Source organism: Staurois parvus, unplaced genomic scaffold, assembly GCF_062004578.1.
Source record: "Staurois parvus isolate SC_StPar_1 unplaced genomic scaffold, SC_StPar_1.0 ptg001089l, whole genome shotgun sequence".
NCBI lineage: Eukaryota > Metazoa > Chordata > Amphibia > Anura > Ranidae > Staurois > Staurois parvus.
The window spans coordinates 1,041,791-1,063,417 of NW_028318885.1; the positions used below are offsets into that span (position 1 = coordinate 1,041,791).

A 21,627-nucleotide genomic window follows, 5' to 3' on the forward strand; every position below is an offset into this window, starting at 1 on the left:
GTCACACACCTCTGGTCATACCTGGGAGCCCTGACACGCTCCACCCAGTGGTGTATTTTGGTTTTGTGCTGCCCTAGGCAAGACTAAAATCGGGCCCCCCCGCATCTAAATTTGTCCCACCCCTTCCTGTTTAAGATCCACCCCTTCATCTGTAAACCCCACCCCCTCCTAGTTAGGCTTCATCTCTTCCTATTAGAGCTCCGCCCACTGACAACGATGGGGTGCTGACATCAATGATGGGGCATTATTCATCCCACCGACACCAAAAATGGGGCACTATTCCTCCCACTGACACCAAAAATGGGGCACTATTCCTCCCACTGACACCAATGATGGCCCACTATTCCTCCCACTGACACAAACGACGGTGCCCCATCATTAGTGTCAGTGGGAGGAATAGTGCCCCATCATTGGTATCAGTGGGAGGAATAGTGCCCCATCATTAGTGTCAGTGGGAGGAATAGTGCCCCATCATTGGTATCAGTGGGAGGAATAGTGCCCCATCATTAGTGCCAGTGGAAAGAATAGTGCCCCGTCATTGGTGTCAGTGGGAGGAATAGTGCCCCATCATTAGTGCCAGTGGAAAGAATAGTGCCCCATCATTGGTGTCAGTGTGGGAGGAATAGTGCCCCATCATTGGTATCAGTGGGAGGAATAGTGCCCCATCATTAGTGCCAGTGGAAAGAATAGTGCCCCGTCATTGGTGTCAGTGGGAGGAATAGTGCCCCATCATTGGTGTCAGGGGGAGGAATAGTGCCCCATCATTAGTGCCAGTGGAAAGAATAGTGCCCCATCATTGGTGTCAGTGTGGGAGGAATAGTGCCCCATCATTGGTATCAGTGGGAGGAATAGTGCCCCATCATTAGTGCCAGTGGAAAGAATAGTGCCCCGTCATTGGTGTCAGTGGGAGGAATAGTGCCCCATCATTAGTTTCAGTGGGAGGAATAGTGCCCCATCATTGGTGTCAGGGGGAGGAATAGTGCCCCATCATTAGTGCCAGTGGAAAGAATAGTGCCCCGTCATTGGTGTCAGTGGGAGGAATAGTGCCCCATCATTAGTGCCAGTGGAAAGAATAGTGCCCCATCATTGGTGTCAGTGTGGGAGGAATAGTGTCCCATCATTGGTATCAGTGGGAGGAATAGTGCCCCATCATTAGTGCCAGTGGAAAGAATAGTGCCCCGTCATTGGTGTCAGTGTGGGAGGAATAGTGCCCCATCATTGATGTCAGTGTGTGTGGGGGGGAATAGTGCCCCATCGTTAGTATCAGTGGGGGGCGGGAATAGTGTCCCATCGTTGGTGTCAGTGGAGGGGAGGAATAGTGCCCCATCATTGGTATCAGTGGGGGTGGGGGGGGGGGGAATAGTGCCCCATCGTTGGGGTCAGTAGGGGTGGGGGGGAATAGTGCCAAATCGTTGGTGTCAGTGGGGGTGGGAGGGAATAGTGACCCATCGTTGGTGTCAGTGGGGGGAGGAATAGTGACCCATCGTTGGTGTCAGTGGGGGGAGGAATAGTGACCCATCGTTGGTGTCACATGATTGGGACATCACACAGAGGTCCCGTAAAGCGTTCGGTTGTTCCGCTGTGTCCGCGGCACCACCCGCTTCTGCACTGCTCCCGTCTGGCCGTTTATGTACATGGGCAGGACTGGAAGTGGTTAAGCAACAGTACTATTTCTTTTGTTCCATGTGTCATCATTTAAAGTGGCAAACATTTATTATATTGCAGCTTACCAATTCTTCAGTGTGATGGCTGTATTAGTTTTCTTTTTTAGGCTTTCTTTCCCTTACTTTCACCTGGTGATCTGGCCAGTAGATCTGTTGTTTTTCAAAAGAATAAGCTCTCTTGCGGGTGTAGTAGTTACAGGGTTGAGACAATGGTGCTCAGCTCACAATGATCAGCGTTTATTTATATAAAACCTTTATCCAAAAGGAAAAAAACAAATGTTGCTATAACTGCTTATAAAGTGTTAGCTGGTGTTTGGATTAAATTTGTTAGTGCATCTAAATCTTCTAGTAAATTTAATACCCCTCCAGATGAACAATGTTACTGTCCAAAGATGCCCCTTTGCTCCTTCATCCAGAGTAGGGGCACTCTAATACATGAGGCGTGTTACTGGCCAGATCACCAGGTGAAAACAGAGGGAAAAAAAGCATAAAAAAAATAAAACTAATGCAGCCACCACATCTAATAATTGGTAAACTGCAATATATTCCATTTTTGGTTTTGGGTTTAATACTGCTTTAATCCATGTGTTTAAGACAGTTGGATGTTTTGCTGCTCTAATGTGTATCAGTCCCCCCTGCTTGGCACTGCCTTGCTTACCTGATAGAATCCGTAGAGATTATGAAGGTCCCTGTGTTCCCATCCCAGGTGGTGTACAGCATCTTTTGGCATGGTCATCTCGGGAGCATTAAATACAGAGGGCTCATTCATGTCATTCCACACAAATAAGATATCTGTTGAGTTCTGCAAGACATAGCAGTGTTCATCAATATAGCAGTATTCATTTCCTAAAAATGGAAAAAAGAAAAAAGTAATTTCCTGATGCAAGTTTATGAAATCAAACACTGGGGTGGTTGGAAGGGCAGCAGTATCTTTTTTTACTTTACTTCAAATATTATAACAAAACATAAACAGGGTAATGACCAAAAAAATACCATTCAAACATAAAGCATGTTATAAGACAGCAAGACAGCCATTTTGCTAGCAAAAAAAAAAAGAAACGGAATTGATGGGATAAGGGTTCTGGGTAAAAAAAGAAACCCAGCAAAAGCAATGTTATATTATACATGTTATAATATGCGAATGTCACTTGCAGGAATGTCATCTTCCTATTATTAGTGCCAATAAAATGGGGATATTTAACAAACATTTGTCCATAAACACTGTTGATAGCCACTCAGATCCTTTGCACACAATACAAAGTTCATGACTTAAATTCAGTAAAACATTTTAACATTCAGCTCACACCCTTATAGACCAGAGCAATTTTTACATATCTGCCGTGAGCCTATTGATTCGGCAATAGCTTTGTAATTAGATAATACTGGAATACATTTGTTTTCTAGGGACAAATGAAAGATTTCTTTCTGTAGTATTGTCTTAAAATTTTTTTTTTAGAATCTATAGACAATAATATGTAATTAATCTAAAAAAATAGCTTTTTGATCAGTGTTAGTAAATTCAAAATAGAAATAAGGTTGTTATTTTGTAGTACTTTGACGTATGCCAGGGATTGTGAACCCCCTAGGCCAGCAATGGGCAAACTACTGCCCGCGGGCCGTATACGGCCCGGCGGACCTTTTAATCCGGCCCGTGGAGCGTGATACTGTCAGGATGGCTGTCAGGATGTGTGTAGGTGGGGCAGCGTGACGAACGTGAGGGGAGCTAGGCTCCTCTCACAGTCCGCCCTGAAGACCGGAACGGCGCGGGAACACGGCGAGAGGAACGCGCGGAGCAAAGGTAAGTAAATTGACACAGAGGGGACTTGGGGACTTAATATGGGGGATGAATTAATATGGGGAATGAATTACTATAGGGGGGATGAATTACTATAGGGGGGATGAATTACTATATGGGGGATGAATTACTATATGGGGGATGAATTACTATGGGGGATGAATTACTATATGGGGGATGAATTACTATATGGGGGATGAATTACTATGGGGGATGAATTACTATATGGGGGATGAATTACTATATGGGGGAATAATTACTATATGGGGGATTAATTACTATGCTTACTATGGGGGAATATTACTATACTTACTATGGATGACACATACACATCATTCATCTACTCTTGGTCTGGCCCCCGGGTCCAATATATGAACCCATTGCAGTTCTCAAGTCAAAAAGTTTGCCCACCCCTGCCCTAGGCTGTCTATGTGTATGGTGTGAGTCCTAGAAAGGGCCAAGGCATGAAGTCCAAGGAGCCATCTGGTATTCATCAGTGCACCCTGCAAGTGGTAATTGGCTTTGCTGCAGGATGGCACACATGCTGCAGTCCTTGGACATACCCGCAAAGACAGCAACTCACCTTGAAAAGAAGGTAGGTACCAAATTGAAAGACTATCTCAAAACAGGGACAGCCTGATGGTCAAGGCAGACAGTGGTCAAGTGTGGTCAGAAACAAGGGAAAGGTTGATAACTAGAGAAACAGTAACTCTGGAACACAGTAACACAGACTTGGGAACTTAGGGACGCTGGAACTTTGGGACACTGGGTGACACAAGAGTCAAAAGACACACAGAGGGCAGGAGTTACTGGAGACAGTGTGATCATGGGAATACACAGCGTTTCTCTAGAGGGGCAAGAGTGCAGATGATGGGAACTCTGGAACCAGAAATGAAACCTATTGCTCAGGCAATGCATGTTGGTCTAAGCACATCCAAAATACCAGAGATAGTATGACAGGCTTGGTGGGGACTAGTTATGAAGCTAGCTATATTAATCAACAGAAGAGACCTATAGCTTCCAGTTCTGTGCAGCAAAAAGGTAGGAATAGACCACATATTTGTTGAGCTACAAGTAACAGATGAGCTTTACCACTGATCTGTGATGAGCAGCTGCAGCTGGCAAGGGTGCAGGGGGATCGGCAGCAGGAAGAAGGATAGGGTGTACCACACATGCCCTATGCACTGTGTTGGAGTTATATTTATGGAGTACTTTGCATTCTCCAAGTACAAAAGTGGTTAAAAGAATATTTTAACTAACAGTCTCCTCACTGAAAGTGAAGTATACTCCTACTGTTCTCCCCTCTTAAGGCTGCTATCTGAAAGATGTTTTATTTCAATTTATTTTTGTCGATTTTTTTAGTAAAAATGCAAGGTAAGGTTGATATTATGGCTGTATTTGAAACCACTTCTAATATTAATTTTAGATGGAATAGGTATTGCGAGAAATAGGTATTGCCAGGGTATTATTCCTATTCATATTATTGTTCCTAACCCCAGACACTACTAAACAACTCGTTCACTCCCTTATTATCTCACGCGTAGCCTACTGCAACTCCCTTCTCACCGGCCTACCTCATCACAGACTATCCCCGCTTCAGTCTATCCTGAACTCTGCGGCCAGACTCATCCACCTTACCAAATGCTCCACTTCTGCCACCCCCCTCTGTCATTCCCTCCACTGGCTTCCGATTGCCCAACGCATTAAATTCAAAATACTAACACTGACATACAAAGCCATTCATAACGCTGCCCCAAACTACCTCACCGACCTGATACCCAAATACCACCCTACCCGTAATCTTCGCTCCTCACAAGACCTCCTACTTTCTAGCTCCCTGGTCTCCTCATCCTACGCCCGACTGCAGGACTTCTCCAGGACTTCCCCCATCCTCTGGAACTCACTACCCCAATCCATCAGACTGTCACCTACCCTCCTCATCTTTAGGCGCACCCTGAAAACCCAACTCTTCAGGGAAGCCTACCCCACCCTCACTTAACAGCCAATTTCCTCCACTCCTCCTACCACTCCATCCCCCACAGCCACTTCCTCTTGTACCACTATCCCCTCCCTCCTAGATTGTATGTTCAAAAGAACAGGGCGCTCGAACCCTTCGTGTACTGTTTTGTTACTGTATTGTCTCATGTTCTGTCCCCCACTATAATGTACAGCGCTGAGCAAACCTTTTGGCGCTATATAAATACTGTATTATAATAATAATAATTATGGATAGAGAGTGTAAGGTCTTAGTTCACCTTTTCATTTTCTGTGATATATGGTCCAAACAATACCTAGTGTAAAACAATGCACCTGAGTATGGACAATAGATCATTGCAACAGACTAAGACAGTCCATAGATAATTTAATATTCTATCCTTCCACCAGTTGCAGGAAAGAAAAAATTGTCAATTGCCCAATCAACACAGTAACTGTTGATGAGGGAATGCCTCCCACAACGCTATTGTGCTTTGCCAACAAAGGGGGGCGGGGAGCCTTTCCGGAGGCAGAACACAATGATTACTGCTAGCAGCTATAGCTGCTGATAGTAATCACATGTCAAAAAGTCTGACAGGCAGGTTTTACCCAAGATGATTGTTGGATCGGCTTGGGTACAATCAGCCTGCCAATACATGGATCAAAATTCGGCCAGACCATGTATGGCCGGCTTAAAACCAACTGTAGGGATGCCAGTCAACTGAATTTGAAAATCATTAGGTAGTCCTTATTGTTTTCCATGAATTAGGCAAAGATAAAGTGGTGCTTTGTACAGTATATTTCTACGTAGAGAGTTCATCCTACATGGACTATCCAGAGAATGTGTATGTTGGATGTAAAAATGATTGCTTAATTGAATCAGAAGTCCTTGTGTATCTTTACACTGTAGCCATTAACTGCAGCTTGGTCACAGAGACTAAATAAATAGAAATATTTTTCCTAATATTCACTTACTTTGTATTTTTCAAGTGAAAACTGAGACAAGTACCACTCTCGTGCAGCAGGATTTGTAAAATCTATGTAGCTGGAGAGACCTGAGAACAGACAAATAAAAAATTCAGTAGGGAATTCTGGAAGCTCTGTACATGTACTGTATGTGACTTTGGTATTCTATGCTGTTTATTTGAATTTCCTGACATTGCTAAACAACATTATATAGTAAACTGAGTTTTCATCTGTAAAGCTGACAAAATATCAAAGTATACTGTATGTAACCCAATCACCAATATCTCACATAATATACATGTTAATGTAACTTTAAAAGTTGTTTTCAGTTTTTGTTTTTTTTTTAATTTAAAATATCAAATCTGCAGTTTTAGTTGGTGACCCTGTCATCAGGTTCCTTGCTTGGGTACTTCCTATTAAAGGATGACAATGCTCACTTTTTTTCATTTGTATCTTGTTAAGGCTGGAAATTAACCGAAATATTCACTCTGTGATGGACTGGCCATGTATGGACTGACCTGAAGCAGGGATAGTTACTATATACAGTACATATAAGAAAACAAAACACCTTGCAGCCATCGCAGGAGGGCTGAAGTGGTTGCAAGGGGGCTGTAGTAGATCAGAAAAGATGGGAAAACTCCTATTCTATTTTATATTAAACATGGCAATTGGGCTCAACACTCCAGGAATAGCATCTACTGCATTAATATAAAACAGGTTGCTCTCTTGTTACCATTGTAAATTTCTTTTTTGACGGTGGACCTGTCCTATTGGCCTATTGTACAGAGATTATGGTCTCATGATACCTACCCTTCCCCCCTTAGTATCTATAGTATATGATAGGATAGTTGGGCGCTACACCGTGGGAAAAACTGGGTGATATATCTTCTACTGGCTGCCTAGGTGTCATACGGCTGATATCTGATATTGAGTATGTATTGCAATACACTTGTTGTGGTAACTGACCTTCTACTGTGAAATGAATGCTGCAAAAGTATATCTCTGTGCTTTATAAATAGGCTAGATGGAGTTCTACCACCATAAGTTAATATTTATATTTGTTTTTTGTATGTGTAACCCCATTGTTGGGGAGATTATAAGAGGGAGTGGGGGGATTCTTTTGTGGGAGAAAAAAAACCTGAGGTTTCTTTTTTCTCAACCATGTTAAAACATTAATAAAAATGTATCTGATTAAAAAAAATGGTAACTGTTTCTGATATACTTTAGCAAACTAAGGGGTTGGTTTACTAAAGGTGAAAATAGACTGTGCACTTTGCAAGAGCAGTTACACTCATTTTCCCCCAGGCTTAGTGAATGTGTGAAACACTTTGTAAAGAACATACAATCAGGTGCAAGGAAAATAAAAAACAGCGTTTTTACTTGCACATGACTGGATGATGGAAATCACCAACTGATGCATGATGCACAGTCTATTTGCCTTTAGTAAATCCACCCCTAGATGTCCTTCAGTTATGGTTTACATCCAGGGGCGGACTGACCATTTGAACAATCGAGCACTGCCCGAGGGCCCGGGGTCAGTAGGGGGCCCTATGAGATGCCCCTGGTACCTTTCATTGGCTTTTTCATAGGCTTTTTTGGGTGTTGGTGAGGACACAGGGGCCCCATGATCCCCTATTGCCCAGGGGCCCCATGAGTTGTCAGTCCGCCCCTATTTACATCTATTTTAAATGAAAAAGCATGAAGCTAAATTTGGATGGAAAAGTTGTGGTAGCTTTTCAGATGATTGCAGATCACATGTATGATGACAGGCAAGACATTGTAATCGACTATCTGCACACTTACTAAAAACATAAGTCGTAATACAAAATATATAAATACAATTGCCAAAAAGACTAAAGGCACCTTGTGTCTTATTTGTACAATTAAAGTGTTACTAAACCCACAACAGTAAAATCAGTCTGTATATGCAGGAAAGCATGCTTGTTATACTCACTGTGGAACCTAAAGAGTTAATCCTTTACATTGTGTAAAATAAGGCTGTTTGATCCTGTCTTCTCTGATCCTCCCTTTCTTCTACTGTCCCCAATTCATCTGTTGATAGTACAGAGCTCTAGGAGTCACTCTGCACATGCTCAATTTACTGTGTATTGCTAGAGTGTTTTTTTGTTTGGAAAGGTGCATGTGATCAGCACAGGGCCAATCAGCACTGTCTGGACAGAGGGTCAGGGGTTATGCTGCCTCATAAGACAGTCAGAGAAGAATGAAAACGCCTCCTACAAACTTTAACCAGTGCTCAGCTGGACACTGATAGAAGTCACAAGACTGCTATACGCTGCTGATGAGAAATGGTAATTGGCAATTTATATTTACTACACTAATTGCATTTCTATGTAGTGTGTACTATGGGAGACCAGATTTAGTGAATGCACTGACATGGATTTAGTAACACTTTAAGCTTAGAGAATAAATGAAAGGCTACCTGCAGAAATCAGATTCCAGCAGCCATCTCTTTAGTAAAGCATAAAAAAGAAAGCTAATGGTTAAACATATGCTTTGAAGCAACATCCTTTTTATTTTTTCCCCTGGCTTATTGAACAAAGCAATGAAAAGAACAACGGTAATGTATTGTAATTTTTAGAAATCAATCAAAAATAATATCTAAATTTATCCTAGTACAAGTAAACCTATTGGTTGATTCACACAATGTCATTGCAATCAGTTTGTCCATTAGCCTGCAAATGTCTCATCAGGATGAGATATGTGCTTGTCAGATATGCCTCACCTTGAAACTAGGACCAGCAGACTGATTGATTGTAAATTAAATACTTATTCCATTTCTTTAAAGAAATAGAGAATTTTTGCCATGACACACTGGAAAATGTGTGTGCAATAAGCATTTTTTTTTCTGATGGTTGGATTGCTCTTCATTGCCCTCTAGGAAATCCCTACACATCCTGGTGCTCACTCAGTCATTATAAGAGATGCTGCAATCGGATACATCACTTGAAATTATAGTTCTATACATGTACCCTGGGGAAGTCTACTTATAGCATATTCTTAGACTGAATAATATATCATTGATCTAAAAATTCTGCCTGATAAAAAACCTTTTCATTGTGATGTCTAATACTAGTCGTAGACTAGTACAGAGGAGAGTCTTTTGCCAAGTTACACTTATAGGAATGTAAGGACAATACTGACAATCCTTCATATTTCTATGGCTGTTCTTGGGCTTACCAATGAACCTAAAATCAATGTTAAAGTATAACTAAAGGCAAAACTTGTTTTTCAGTTTTGGATGGAGTGTAGAGAGATTAAAACCCCTGTCAGTTTTTATTGCGGTCTGTGCTCCTGTTAAGAAGAGTCACCCTCTCTGTTTGTCCTGTTTACTGTTATCATTAAAGTGAAAGTAAAAGAAAATACCACATTTTTGGTTGCCCCCAGAAAAGTAATAGAGGGGAAATCTTCCAATGTGGACACTAATTCTGGTGACCTGGGGGTGTAAGCCGTGTACCAGAGTGGGCTCCCCAGGATACAGTGAAGTCACGAGCGAGAAAAGCAACCCCAACACCAGGTTTTGCCACAACAGAATGTTACTTAGATGTGGCAAATAAACACAACCACAAATGCTGGAAACATACAATAAATTTACATACACTCAGCCCAAAGGCTGAGACCCTTGTGCTGCACAGCACGGCGCCTTCTGATGGATGAAGGTAGAAAGTGAAGTAATTTACCTACTGGTGGGCACAACTAAGCTGCCACACCTTACCCGTTATTACCCTAAGAGAGCAGGAATCAGTGTATGGGTGTATGGTATGGGCTAGCCTGCGGTGCAGCACAACAGCTTACAATCTTACACAACTCTACAGTATTCCCCCTCCCATAACAGGTCCTGTAGCACGTGCCTGAGTATTCCTTCTGAGCAAAACGCCAGTCTGGCTTGAGTTTGTGGGATTTTATCAGCTCTCCAATGTGAAATGTCACTTTAAGTTGTGGAGTCCTTCCAATAATCAGTAACAACACTTGTGGCCTGACACAAACAGAGACCCTAACTGACTAACTATAGGCCTGGTCTATAGCCGCCAACACTGAAATGAGGTGCGTGCACGATCTTACCGACCCGGGTCTGCTTTGCATCCGCTGGTGACTCTGAACAGAACAAATATCTCTCCAACAAGCATGCGATATTGCAGTATATGTTGCGTTGTTCTTCTGCTCTCATCAGCATTCCTGGCAGCAATCTTCCTTTCTCCGAACAGGACCAGGGTCTTGGACACGATGAGCTTCACTTAGCCGCAGCTCTGGTCACAGAGGGATGCATTCACACCTGGATGTCATCGGATTCTCAGCTCACACGGCCCCTTCATTCAGCAACGTCCAAAACATGGCTGCAGTCTCCTCTTCCTGTTCACTAAACTCCATGTGAAAACCCCACCTCTTATTAAATATAGAAATATCTATACAGTCTGAGGCTGTGTTAGAAAAATAGTGACATCTTGTGGCTAAACCGCAGAATGTCAGTCAAAACATTAATTTACTTCCACACAAAGTGTTCAAACATTGAGAGATGTTTCCCCATCTCACAGGGGACCCCAAGTTATTCCCTTAAAGTATAACTAAAGGCAAGATGGAGTGGAGAGGGATTAGAACCCTTGTCAGTTTTTATTGCTGTCTCTGCCCTCCCCATTAAGGAGGTTCATCCTCTCTATTTGTCCTGTTTAATGTTATAATTGAAAATTGAAGTAAAAGAAAATCCAACATTTTGTGTTGTTCCTAGATAAGTAATAGAGGAGGAATCTTCTAAAGGGGACGCTAGTTCTGGTGACTTGGGGGTCCCAAGCGAATTTCCCTAATCACTTGCCCTCCTAAGGATTTATCCCCCTTCTTGAACAAGCCATGTTTTGCGTTATGGTGCTGTGTTACTTTAACTGACAATTGTGCAGTCATGCAACGCTGCACCCAAATTAACTTTACATTCTTTTTTTCCCATGAATTGAGCTTTCTTTCAGGGGTATTTGATCGCCAGTGCGGTTTTTTTTTTTTGCACTACTAAAAAAAAAACAGACCGACAATTTTGAGAAAAAAACTATATTTTTCACTTTTTGCTATTAAACATGTCCAGTAAAAAATTTTAAAAATCTAATTTTGTCATAAATTTAGGCCAAAATGTATTCTGTTACATGTCTTTGCTTAAAAAAAATCCCAATACATGTAATTTAATTGGTTTATGTGACAGTTATAGCGTTTACAAATGGCAGTATAGATACTGGAATTTTTTTTTTATGTTTTATTTTTATTAGTAATGGCAGCAATCAGCGACTTATAGCGGGACTGCGGCAGGCATTCTGACACTGGGGGGAACTGACTTGGTGTCATTGACATCCCCAGTGACACCTATACAGTGATCAGTGCTAAAAAAGAAGCACTGACACTGTACTAATGGCACTGGGCAGGAAGGGGTCAACATGATGGGCGTTTAAAGGGTTAACTGTGTGCTGTGTCAGTGTGCTTCACTGTAAGCACACTGCTTTGCATGGCTGTGCTGTGCACAGCCATCCAAAGCAGTGTGAACGAGCTGACAAGAAGAAGAACTGTTTACAAACAGTTCTCCTCCCCGTCGGAGATTCTCACCAATCACCAGGCGCCGGCGAGTAATTACCGGCCGGGACCCGGTGATTGACAGCCGTGATCATGAATGGCGGAGCGGGTAGGGAGCAATTTTGGCCACCCGTGCCGCCCTGTAGCAGTATATCCGCTATAGGGCGGTCAGGAAGTAGTTAGTTTGCAGGGATTTCCTTTCACTTCCTGTTTTGGCGGTGGGACAAAAAGTGAAGGGAAATCTCCGAAATGGGACACAGATGGTGAGAGAAAAAAAATCTGACAGGGGTTTTAACCCTCCCTTGCTCTATCCAAAATGAAAAGAAAAAGGTTTTGCCTGTAGTTCTACTTTAATGTAGAGAGAAAAACTGAGATAGTCTAGATTTGTCACACTTTGTATATACATTTCTAACCTGGCCAGCAGGTGCCTTCAAAATTCTGGATTTCTCTGTCTTTCACAAAGTAGCCTTTTTCTTTTGCCTCAGCATACAGGGTGTAGTTTGGATCAACTTTAATGTGAGGGTCAGAGATCACAACCAGCTAAGAATAAGAGAAACATTCTGTCAGGGTATTGTAAGAGGAATATAAAGCAGAGATCTAACAAAGTATATTGTTTCTGATATTACAACAGTGGTGACCTGTATTTTTTTTTAAACGTTCCAATAAATGGTATAGTTTCCCAATGAAGAGAAAGAGCAAAATATGTTGAAACCATGAATGATGAGTAAAGCTTTATACAGTACCTTGAAAAAGTATTCATACCCTTTGAAATTTTCCACATTTTGTCATGTTACAACCAAAAAGGTAAATTTATTTTATTGGGATTTTATGTGATAGACCGACACAAAGTGGCACATAATTGTGAAGTGGAAGGAAAATGATAAATGTTTTTAAAATTTTTTTTTTTGTTGGTCTATCACATAAAATCCCAATAAAATACATTTAAGTTTTTGGTTGTAACATGACAAAATGTGAAAAATTTCAAGGGGTATGAATACTTTTTCAAGGCACTGTATCTGCCTATCATGCTTAAGTAAAGTTTTGTTGTGATACCTGGAGTTCATCCTTGAAAAATGTATAATGGTTCAGGTGTCCATAATCCCTATTTTTAAATATGAATGTAATGTCTGTTCAAATTACGTATTTGTAGTAAAGACACTGGTTTTTATTTTACTCTTTTGTATATGTTTACTGTCACCCTTTAATGGATAAGTTCACCTTTTGTAATATGTTACATGTCGCACCCATATTCAGGGTGTAACATGTTACAGATGCACCGGCCTACGTTCCGCTCCTGATCCCCCGATTTGACAGCTAAAGGGGGATCTTCTCCCTTCGCTAGCTGTCACAATTTGAAAAAAATGCAGCCATGCGGGGCTCTATCCACCTAGCTGTGTCATCCATTCACAGTGTTCTGTGAATGGGAAAATTAAATTCCCGACAGCCTTAGCGGCTGTTGGCTTGTAGTTCTCAATGAACTACCAGAGCACTGCTGAGCACTCTAGGTAGTTTATTGAGCTTCCTGTCAAAGTGTAACTGCCTGCCCGTATTGGAGGTACGGGCAGACAGATACACACAGTCTGCAGGACCGTGGCATGAAACCCATGATCTGCTGATTGTGGGTGTAATGCTTTACAGGTCCCTAACAAAAATAATGATAAAATGCATATTTTTTACCTGCAAAAGTCCCAATTAATTTTCCTTTTTTGTTTGCTACTCTGTTTTTCTTTAAAGAGAAGTTTCGTTTTTTTTTTGTAGAAATCATACTTACCTAGGTGTATGCAGCACCAGTCCAATGCTGCAACTGTCCCCCACTGGCTCTATGACTGAGAACTGAGCGATCAAACACTGCTGATTACTCAGATCTCAGTGCTCCCTGAGCAGAAAGCTGGTGACTGTCAGTCAACGCTGTGTGCTCTGTGCCCCCCCCCCCCCATCCCCAGCCACATGAGCTTTGCTGTACTTCTGCTTTAATGCTAGTTAAGATCTGTTGAAAGGATACATACTCTGATCTGGTCACTTAGTTCCAGAGTACTATATGTGACACTTTTTCATCACTGATTGTGTCCAAATAGAGAAGGTTTAGGTTTGTTCAAAATGAAGGACAGAACTTAAAAAAGTAAGCAGTAACTATAGAAACACCAAGATGACTAGTTCACTCAACATTTCATCCTACATATTTGACTGGACCGTATAAGGAGCTTATGAGAGTTGCCTTGCAAAATCTAAAATTTCTTTATTGCCGTATACTGAATGTACAGATATATGTTTACCTTGCGCCTTTTCTCTCGCAGTTTCTCTTGCACCTTTACAGGGTCAGGAAACTTCTCAGGGTCCCAGGTAAAGTACCTCTTTCCATCGGTGTGCTCAATATCCAACCAGATAACATCATAGGGAATATTGTGCTCATCAAACCCCGAATCCACGGCTTCAACATCTGCCTCATCTTCATAATTCCAGCGACACTGATGATAACCCAGTGAGAAGAGTGGAGGAAGTATCTGGGTACCTGTTATTGCAGAGCTCTATTACAGCCATACGTGACAGAGTAGTTGAGTAAATAGAAATGTAATCCATTAGTAATCACCTGTAAGCTGTGCATACTGGTTAAAAACATTTTGAGGCATAGGTCCCAGTAAAAGGAAGACATCCACTATCCCGCTCTCAGACATCCATCTGATGTCCATTTTGGGTACTGCCTTTTGTTTCCGTACATCTGGAGAATTTGATTGCAAGTGCGACTGGCAATATAATGAGGACAGAACAGTTATAGTGGTTGAGCTATGGCCAGTAAAAGTATGCTTTGACACACAAATTTTACAAATTATTGAGGAATTTCTAGTCATGGCAATGTGTACTATGTAGTCAAAGGTTTTCTGGTCATTTGACCATCAGACTAACTTATATGAGCTTGTTGGTCATCCAGTTCCAAAACCATGGGCATTAATATGGATTTTGCATACCTTTTAGGCTATGCCAGACTCCACTCTCGTTGGAAGATTTTGGAGAGTGCCTGGAAATTGGTCCCATTCAGCCAAAAGAACATTTGTGAGGTCAGGTATTGATATTAGATCGGAAGAGCTGGCTTGCAACCAGCAATCTAATTTAAGCCAAATGTGTTCATTCAGTCTTGGCTCTGTTCAGGCCACTTGAATTCCTCCACATCAAACTTATCAAACCATGTCTTTAAGAACCTGGCTTTGTGCACAGGGGCACAATCATGCTTGAACGAAAAAAAGTCTTCCCCAAACTGTTGGCATAAGACTGAAAGTACACGATTGATTAAAATGTCTTCATATTCAGTAATATTAACAGTACCCTTTACTGGAAATGCCTGAATTCCATTACCTGTAGGAGTGTCCACATGACCATAGAGTGCATAAACCATAAAGAAGCTACCTTTGCTTCCATTCATAAGTACAAATAAGGTTGATAATTTTTTTTCAGTTTTGGAGCTAATTGGCTACCTGATATCTGTGATTTGTTCTTAAGTTGTACCCTGTAACTTAATTCAAAAGACAAACTAATGTCCTTATGTTTTTAAGCACATTTAATCTAGTTGGTTAGCCAGTAATTGGTGCTCACCACCATCCTTCCCTTTCCTGCCTATCTTCACAATTCTGTTTTTGATCACTCACCCCATACTGAGTACCTCTAAAGCTGCCCACAAATATTAAAATATAGTTACATAGTTAGTCTGGATGAAAAAAAACAAAAGTCTATCCAGTTCAACAATTAAAAAAAAAAAGTTATAATCCTACACGCACAGTTGATCCAGAGGAAGTTGTACAATCTCCTTTAATTTGACCAAACATTCCCTGGAATTTATAAAGACTGGCACGAACAGATTTTGCAAAAGTGACAATCATGTTTTCTAAAAGTGGTGCAGAATGCGTCAAATGAATGCACCTGTCTAAAACTTGTACTTGAATTTAGTGCATGATGCACCACTTTTAGAACGTATGCAAGACATTTTCGCTAAATCTGTCTGCACCAGTTTCTCTCTCTGTACGCCAAAAGAGAGTCGGTCTTAATTAGCTCCACTTTTGAAAAATATGAACTCTCTGAATTTCATTTTGAATTTGGCACATTCATTGCACCTCAATGTAAAAGTGGCACATTTTAGAACTACCTGAATTTGGTGCACCAGTCCCTGTCAGGACCAAAAGTGTGGCAGATGCTTCATTAATTTGGTGCAATACATTAACAAGAGGGATTCAGGCCAGAAAAGTGGTGCAGCAGCTTTACTGGATTCCCCCATTATGTAGTGCTGGTGCCTATCTTAGTATATACTAAGTCGATTTTTTAAGTAGGTCCTATCTAAAATATTCTACATGTTTACTGTAAGATCAAAATCATCAAGTCTCAGCAACACTGCATACCTTGTGGGTAATTTCACAAACACACCATAATTAGCAACTCAACAAAGTGATTTAGCTGCCTGTGTTGCTATCTACAAAACATTCACCTTTTCTTAAGCCAGAAAACATTTTTCTAAAATATACACTTACAGAAAACTACATATTGAGAAAAAAATTTCTCTTACACTGATTTAGACACTAGGGTCATCAGTTCAGTGTGAACCAGCGGCGGACTGACCATTTGGAAACTCAGGCACTGCCCGAGGGCCCGGGGTCAGTAGGGGGGCCCATGAGATGCTCCTGGTACCTTTTTCATAGGCTTTTTTGAGTTTGGGCAAGGACACAGAGGCCCCATGATCCCCTATTGTCAGTCCGCCCCTGGTGTGGACTTTGTACAACGCAGAAAGATAGACCTGAATCTGAAGAAAGGTTTGAAGAAACAACTAAATAAAATGACCAAAAATTGCAATTTGTAAAAAACTTTAAACTCTACACACTATAATATAAAAAATAAATACTGATGAATGGATTGAAAAATAACAGCATCCCAGTAACTAGTAAAAAAAAAACAAGAAAGAAAAAAGTCTCTGAACTGAAAATATCAGAACACTGTATAATAAAATTTAACGGAAGTCATATAAAATACTTTAGGTCTGAAAACAAATTCCTTAAAGTGTTATTAAACCCAGGACCCTGCATTCCCTATATCTGGTCTCCCGCAGTACACACAACATGGAAATGCAATTATTTTAGTACATATAAACTGCTAAATACCTTTTCTCATCAGCAGTTAGAACAGTCTTGTGACTTCAGCAGACCACTGGTTGTAGGAGGAGTTTTCTTTCTGCTCTAGGAAGATGTGAAAGTCCTGACCCTCTGTCTGGACAGCGCTGATTGGCTCTGTGCTGATCACAAGCACTCTCCCAAGAAAAAAAAAAACCTCTCTAGCAATACACACCAAACTGAGCATGTGCATGTGACTATGGATTCAGTCTGTATCAGGTGGTCATTTCAACAAGAGGAGAGGCACAGAAGAAAGGATCAAATGCAGATGATTAACCCCTTAGGTTCCACAGTGAGTATAACAAGCATGCTTTACTGCATATACAGACTGATTTTACTGTTGTGGGTTTAGTAACACTTTAATGTAATAAAAGTCATAGTCTTACCTGTATGGCAACTTTGGAATGGATTTCTACTAATGTCTCTGAGGCATTAAGCCAGAAGATGCCACAAGTGTATGATGGTTTGTGTGCCAACAGTAAAGGTACAGATCCATACGTGCCCATTTTATCATAAACACGGTATCCAAACACATCCAAATTGTACAGCCGATATGCCTCATTTTCTCTAACAGTGAGAAAAAAAACAGGATTAATTTTATATTGTGCAATGCAAGTATATCTATATGTATGTGCACCAACCTGAGTTTGTCAGAGCCCATGTACACAACTGCTTTACCTTCTTTGCTTAGGATCATTGTCTGACCCTCTAGTTTCGCTCATTTGTAAGTCGCTGCCAGGGAGCAAGCATGCCGGTAGATTTGTGACACTTCCCAGACTTCTCTGATCTGTATACATGATCTAGGCCAGTAACTCAGAAAGTACTAAAGACAATGGGCAGTATGACAACTAGGCAGTTTATAATTTCAGAAATGGCAGTTCTGTATTTTGCTCATGAAAGGTGTTTTTAAAGTAGACCTATACTCCCCAACCCATCTTCACCTCTAAAATCAGCAAGGTTGTGCTCACTGTGTCCTGACTTTGGTAGCATATATAGATTCTGTGCTGGCACATAATGGCAGCTGAATCCCACAACAATTTTATACATTCAGTTCCCCACACAGAGCTAATGTGTAAGGTAAAGTCTACAGGCTTGGAAAAATCAGTTTGTAAATTAATAGAAAACTGGCTAAAAGATGGTATTTAGAGAGTAGTGGTTAATGATTCATACTCTGAATGGTCTGGGGTTGTCAGTGGTGTACCCAGGGGCGGACTGACCATTTGGAAACTTGGGCACTGCCCGAGGGCCCGGGGTCAGTAGGGGGCCCCATGAGATGCCCCTGGTACCTTTTTCATAGGCTTTTTGAGTTTGGGCAAGGACACAGGGGACCCATGATCCCCTATTGCCCGGGGAACCCATGAGTTGTCAGTTCGCCCCTGGGTGCACCCCAAGGTTCAGTGTTGGGGCCCTTACTTTTTAGTATATTTATAAACGATATAGGGTCTGGGATTATAAATCCCATTTCAGTCTTTGCAGATGACACCAAGCTGTGCAGTGGAATAACGTCCTTACAGGATGTCTCCAACTTACAAGCCGACCTCAATGCACTGTGTAATTGGGCAACTATGTGGCAAATGAGGTTTAATGTTGATAAATGTAAGGTTCTGCACTTGGGGGCTAAAAATATGCATGCATCATACATACTAGGGGGGGTACAACTGAGGGAATCAATGGTGGAGAAGGATCTGGGAGTTCTGGGAGATCATAAGCTTAAAGTGTTACTAAACCGACAACAGTAAAATCAGTCTGTATATGCAGTAAAGTATGCTTGTTATACTCACTGTGGAATCTAAGGGGTTAATCCTCTGCATTTTGTAAAAATGCTGTTTTATCCTGAATTCTCTGATCCTCCCCTTCTTCCAATGTCCACCTCTTATCTCCTGATATGACATATTGTGTGCAGTCACTCTGCACATGCTCAGTTTTGTGTGTATTGCTAGAGAGATTTTTTTATTTGGAGAGTGCATGTGATCAGCACAGGGCCAATCAGCACTGTCCAGACACAGGACAGGGGTCAAGCATACTCCTACAGCAGAATGAAAACTCCTCCTACAAGCTGTAACATGTGCTCTGCTGGACACTGATAGAAGTCACAAGACTGCTCTAACTGCTGATGAGAAAAGGTATTTAGCAGTTTATATTTACTAAAATAATTGCATTTCCATGGTCTGTGTACTGTGGGAGTTAAGATATAGTAAATGCAGGGTCCTGGGTTTAATAACAGTTTAAGATTTGAACATGCACTACAGACAGAGATTTAACCGTTGATATATAATCAGTGTTAATTTTGATTAGTTTTTATTTAGTTTCAATTATAATCTTTTGACTAAAACACCATTTTAGTTTTAGTTGTATTTTAGTCATCTGAATTGTTTTAGTTTTAGTCGTATTTTAGTCATCTGAATTATTTTAGTCGTAATTTAGTTGACGAAAATATTTTTGTCAACTAAATTAACACTGTTTACAAGACTGATGAATTTGTTAAACATTTTTTTCCAGCTTACCCTGTATCTTTGAGGCAGTGGATATCTGCATGCTCCGGCAGTCCGTAAACATTTTCAAACCCGTACAAGGTAAAATCCAGCCCCACAGAAGAGGGACCTGAGCAAATATCAAAGAAGATGAACTCTACCACAAGCTACAATCATGTAAAAAAAATAAAATAGATAACTTTGACTTACCATTGGCTTTAATGTCTATAAAATCTCCAAACTTTTCTTTCCAGAGTCCAAATACATCCTGCTGAAAAGGAAAGCGTGATATTCCAGGAATGCTAATAAAACCTATACAGGTAAAGTCCTCCAATCAAAAATACTACAAGAGAGTCACTAACGGGGGACTAGTATGTGTAATTCAGATATGCTGCCACTTGATATGCACATGCTTGTTCCTGATCATTAGCTAAGCAAGTAGTAAAGGCGGAATACGGATGATGGCCCCGGAGCTTGCAACTTTTAAAACAAGGCAGCCATAGCGACCCCATATTTCTGTTCTACCCGGTATTGGGTGTGCTTGGTGATTGGCCACTCAGCAATCCAATGCTGTTTCATGGAGACAGAAAGAGATCCCTTAACCCTTTGTAAGCTCCAAGCCACAACTTATAGTTCACACAGGGCTTCTTCTCTTAGCTTCCATAGAATAGTAAAAATAATCAGCTGTGAAAACTGACATTGATGTGAAGCTGTCCATGCCAATCCCTACCGTCAGGAATCCAACTGCGGTAGCCTCTAGCACTCCACAGACCGGAATCCCCCAAGGCGCGGAATCTAAGCTCCGACCTGCTTGTTCACCAGAGCCCCTGATGGTGGGGATGAACTTGGAGCAGGCCGAGACCAGGTCGCGGCCCCTGGGTTCACCCAGCTGTGGTAGAGGCACCGTTGAAGGTGTATAGCAGTTAAGAGTCTGATGTGAGGAGGTAACTAAAGCAGCGTCGGGCAGGCCAGGTCAGTAACAGTGGTGGCGGTGTAGTACAGAATCAGCAGGCAGAGGGATAAACAGGTCACAAGCTGGGTTCATCAACAGGAGGTCAGAACGTATGAGGTTAAGCAGGAGAATGGTCAGACAAAGCCAGGGATCAGAGCAGGAGACAGACAGCAAATCAGGCAGGATCGGCAACAAACAATCTACTCACAGGAACTCAGGAACACAGATAAGACCATACGGCACTTGTGCATTGCAAGAGCCTGGTTTAAATAGCCCGCCCGACTCCTGACAGGTGCTCCTGGGTCCTAGTGCTTGCCCGGCGCCGTCATTGCTGACAGGCGCGCCTGGGTCCTAGTGCCCGCCTGCCTGTACGTTTTGTCAGGATTCTACACATGTGAAGATTCGATCGTCGCGGCGATCTTCCCATTCCCTGACACCTACTTTCCCACAGCGCTGATCCTTCAAACCCCAAGGTGACATATTTGATGCCACTAATACAGTGGCAACTGAACCAATCGCACCATTGCCATGGCAAAGAGACTGATTCCTCTTTCACCATGATGATAATACACATCCCTTTAGCAATGGTGCTGACTGTGCTTCTTGTAGCCACAACAACAGCATCATTATTTTCTAACATAGATTGAAATGAAAAAGACACACACAAAAATAATTGTGTGTTATTTGAAATATCAGAACAATGTACCTCTGACTTATCCAGCTGCACTTTCATGTCTGTCTCTGCTGATTCTCTATAATAAATAAAAATAAAAACAATAAAGGTGATGAGTATAATGAACAAAAATGAGTTCCCATATAGAATGTCACTATATGCTGAAGAGCAATGCATTTTTTATGTTTTAGAAGGGTGTTACAGAAAAAAAGAAAGTTAAAAGTTCTACTTATAATAAGTAATCAAGCCATAATAAAATATAAGCAAATATGATTGGCGTATATGGACAACATTTCCCCTTTTATTTACTCCATTTTAAAGAGGAGTTAAAGTGGTTATAAAGACAATTTTTTACCCAAATGGAGTCCCTGCATTAAGGTAAAAAATGTCCAATTGCCTGTTCCCCCCCTCCCCCACTTCCCAAAT

At 41.4% G+C, this 21,627-nt stretch overlaps 1 protein-coding gene across 4 annotated transcripts in view; it reads right to left on the reverse strand.

Annotated features, from left to right (window-relative positions):
* The window catches only part of GANC (glucosidase alpha, neutral C), a 93,950-nt gene that overhangs the window by 43,481 nt on the left and 28,842 nt on the right, over positions 1-21,627 (reverse strand). For 3 of the 4 annotated variants that reach the window (XM_089658677.1, XM_089658680.1, XM_089658678.1), the window contains 9 exons: positions 21,235-21,280; positions 19,787-19,847; positions 19,610-19,706; positions 17,492-17,672; positions 14,549-14,702; positions 14,235-14,470; positions 12,375-12,501; positions 6,409-6,488; positions 2,323-2,466 (listed from right to left, as the gene is read on the reverse strand). In XM_089658677.1, the coding sequence (XP_089514803.1) occupies positions 2,323-2,466; positions 6,409-6,488; positions 12,375-12,501; positions 14,235-14,470; positions 14,549-14,702; positions 17,492-17,672; positions 19,610-19,706; positions 19,787-19,847; positions 21,235-21,280 (1,126 nt within the window). The remainder of the gene's footprint in view (positions 1-2,322; positions 2,467-6,408; positions 6,489-12,374; positions 12,502-14,234; positions 14,471-14,548; positions 14,703-17,491; positions 17,673-19,609; positions 19,707-19,786; positions 19,848-21,234; positions 21,281-21,627) is intronic. The other variant, XM_089658679.1, reaches the window with a different exon arrangement.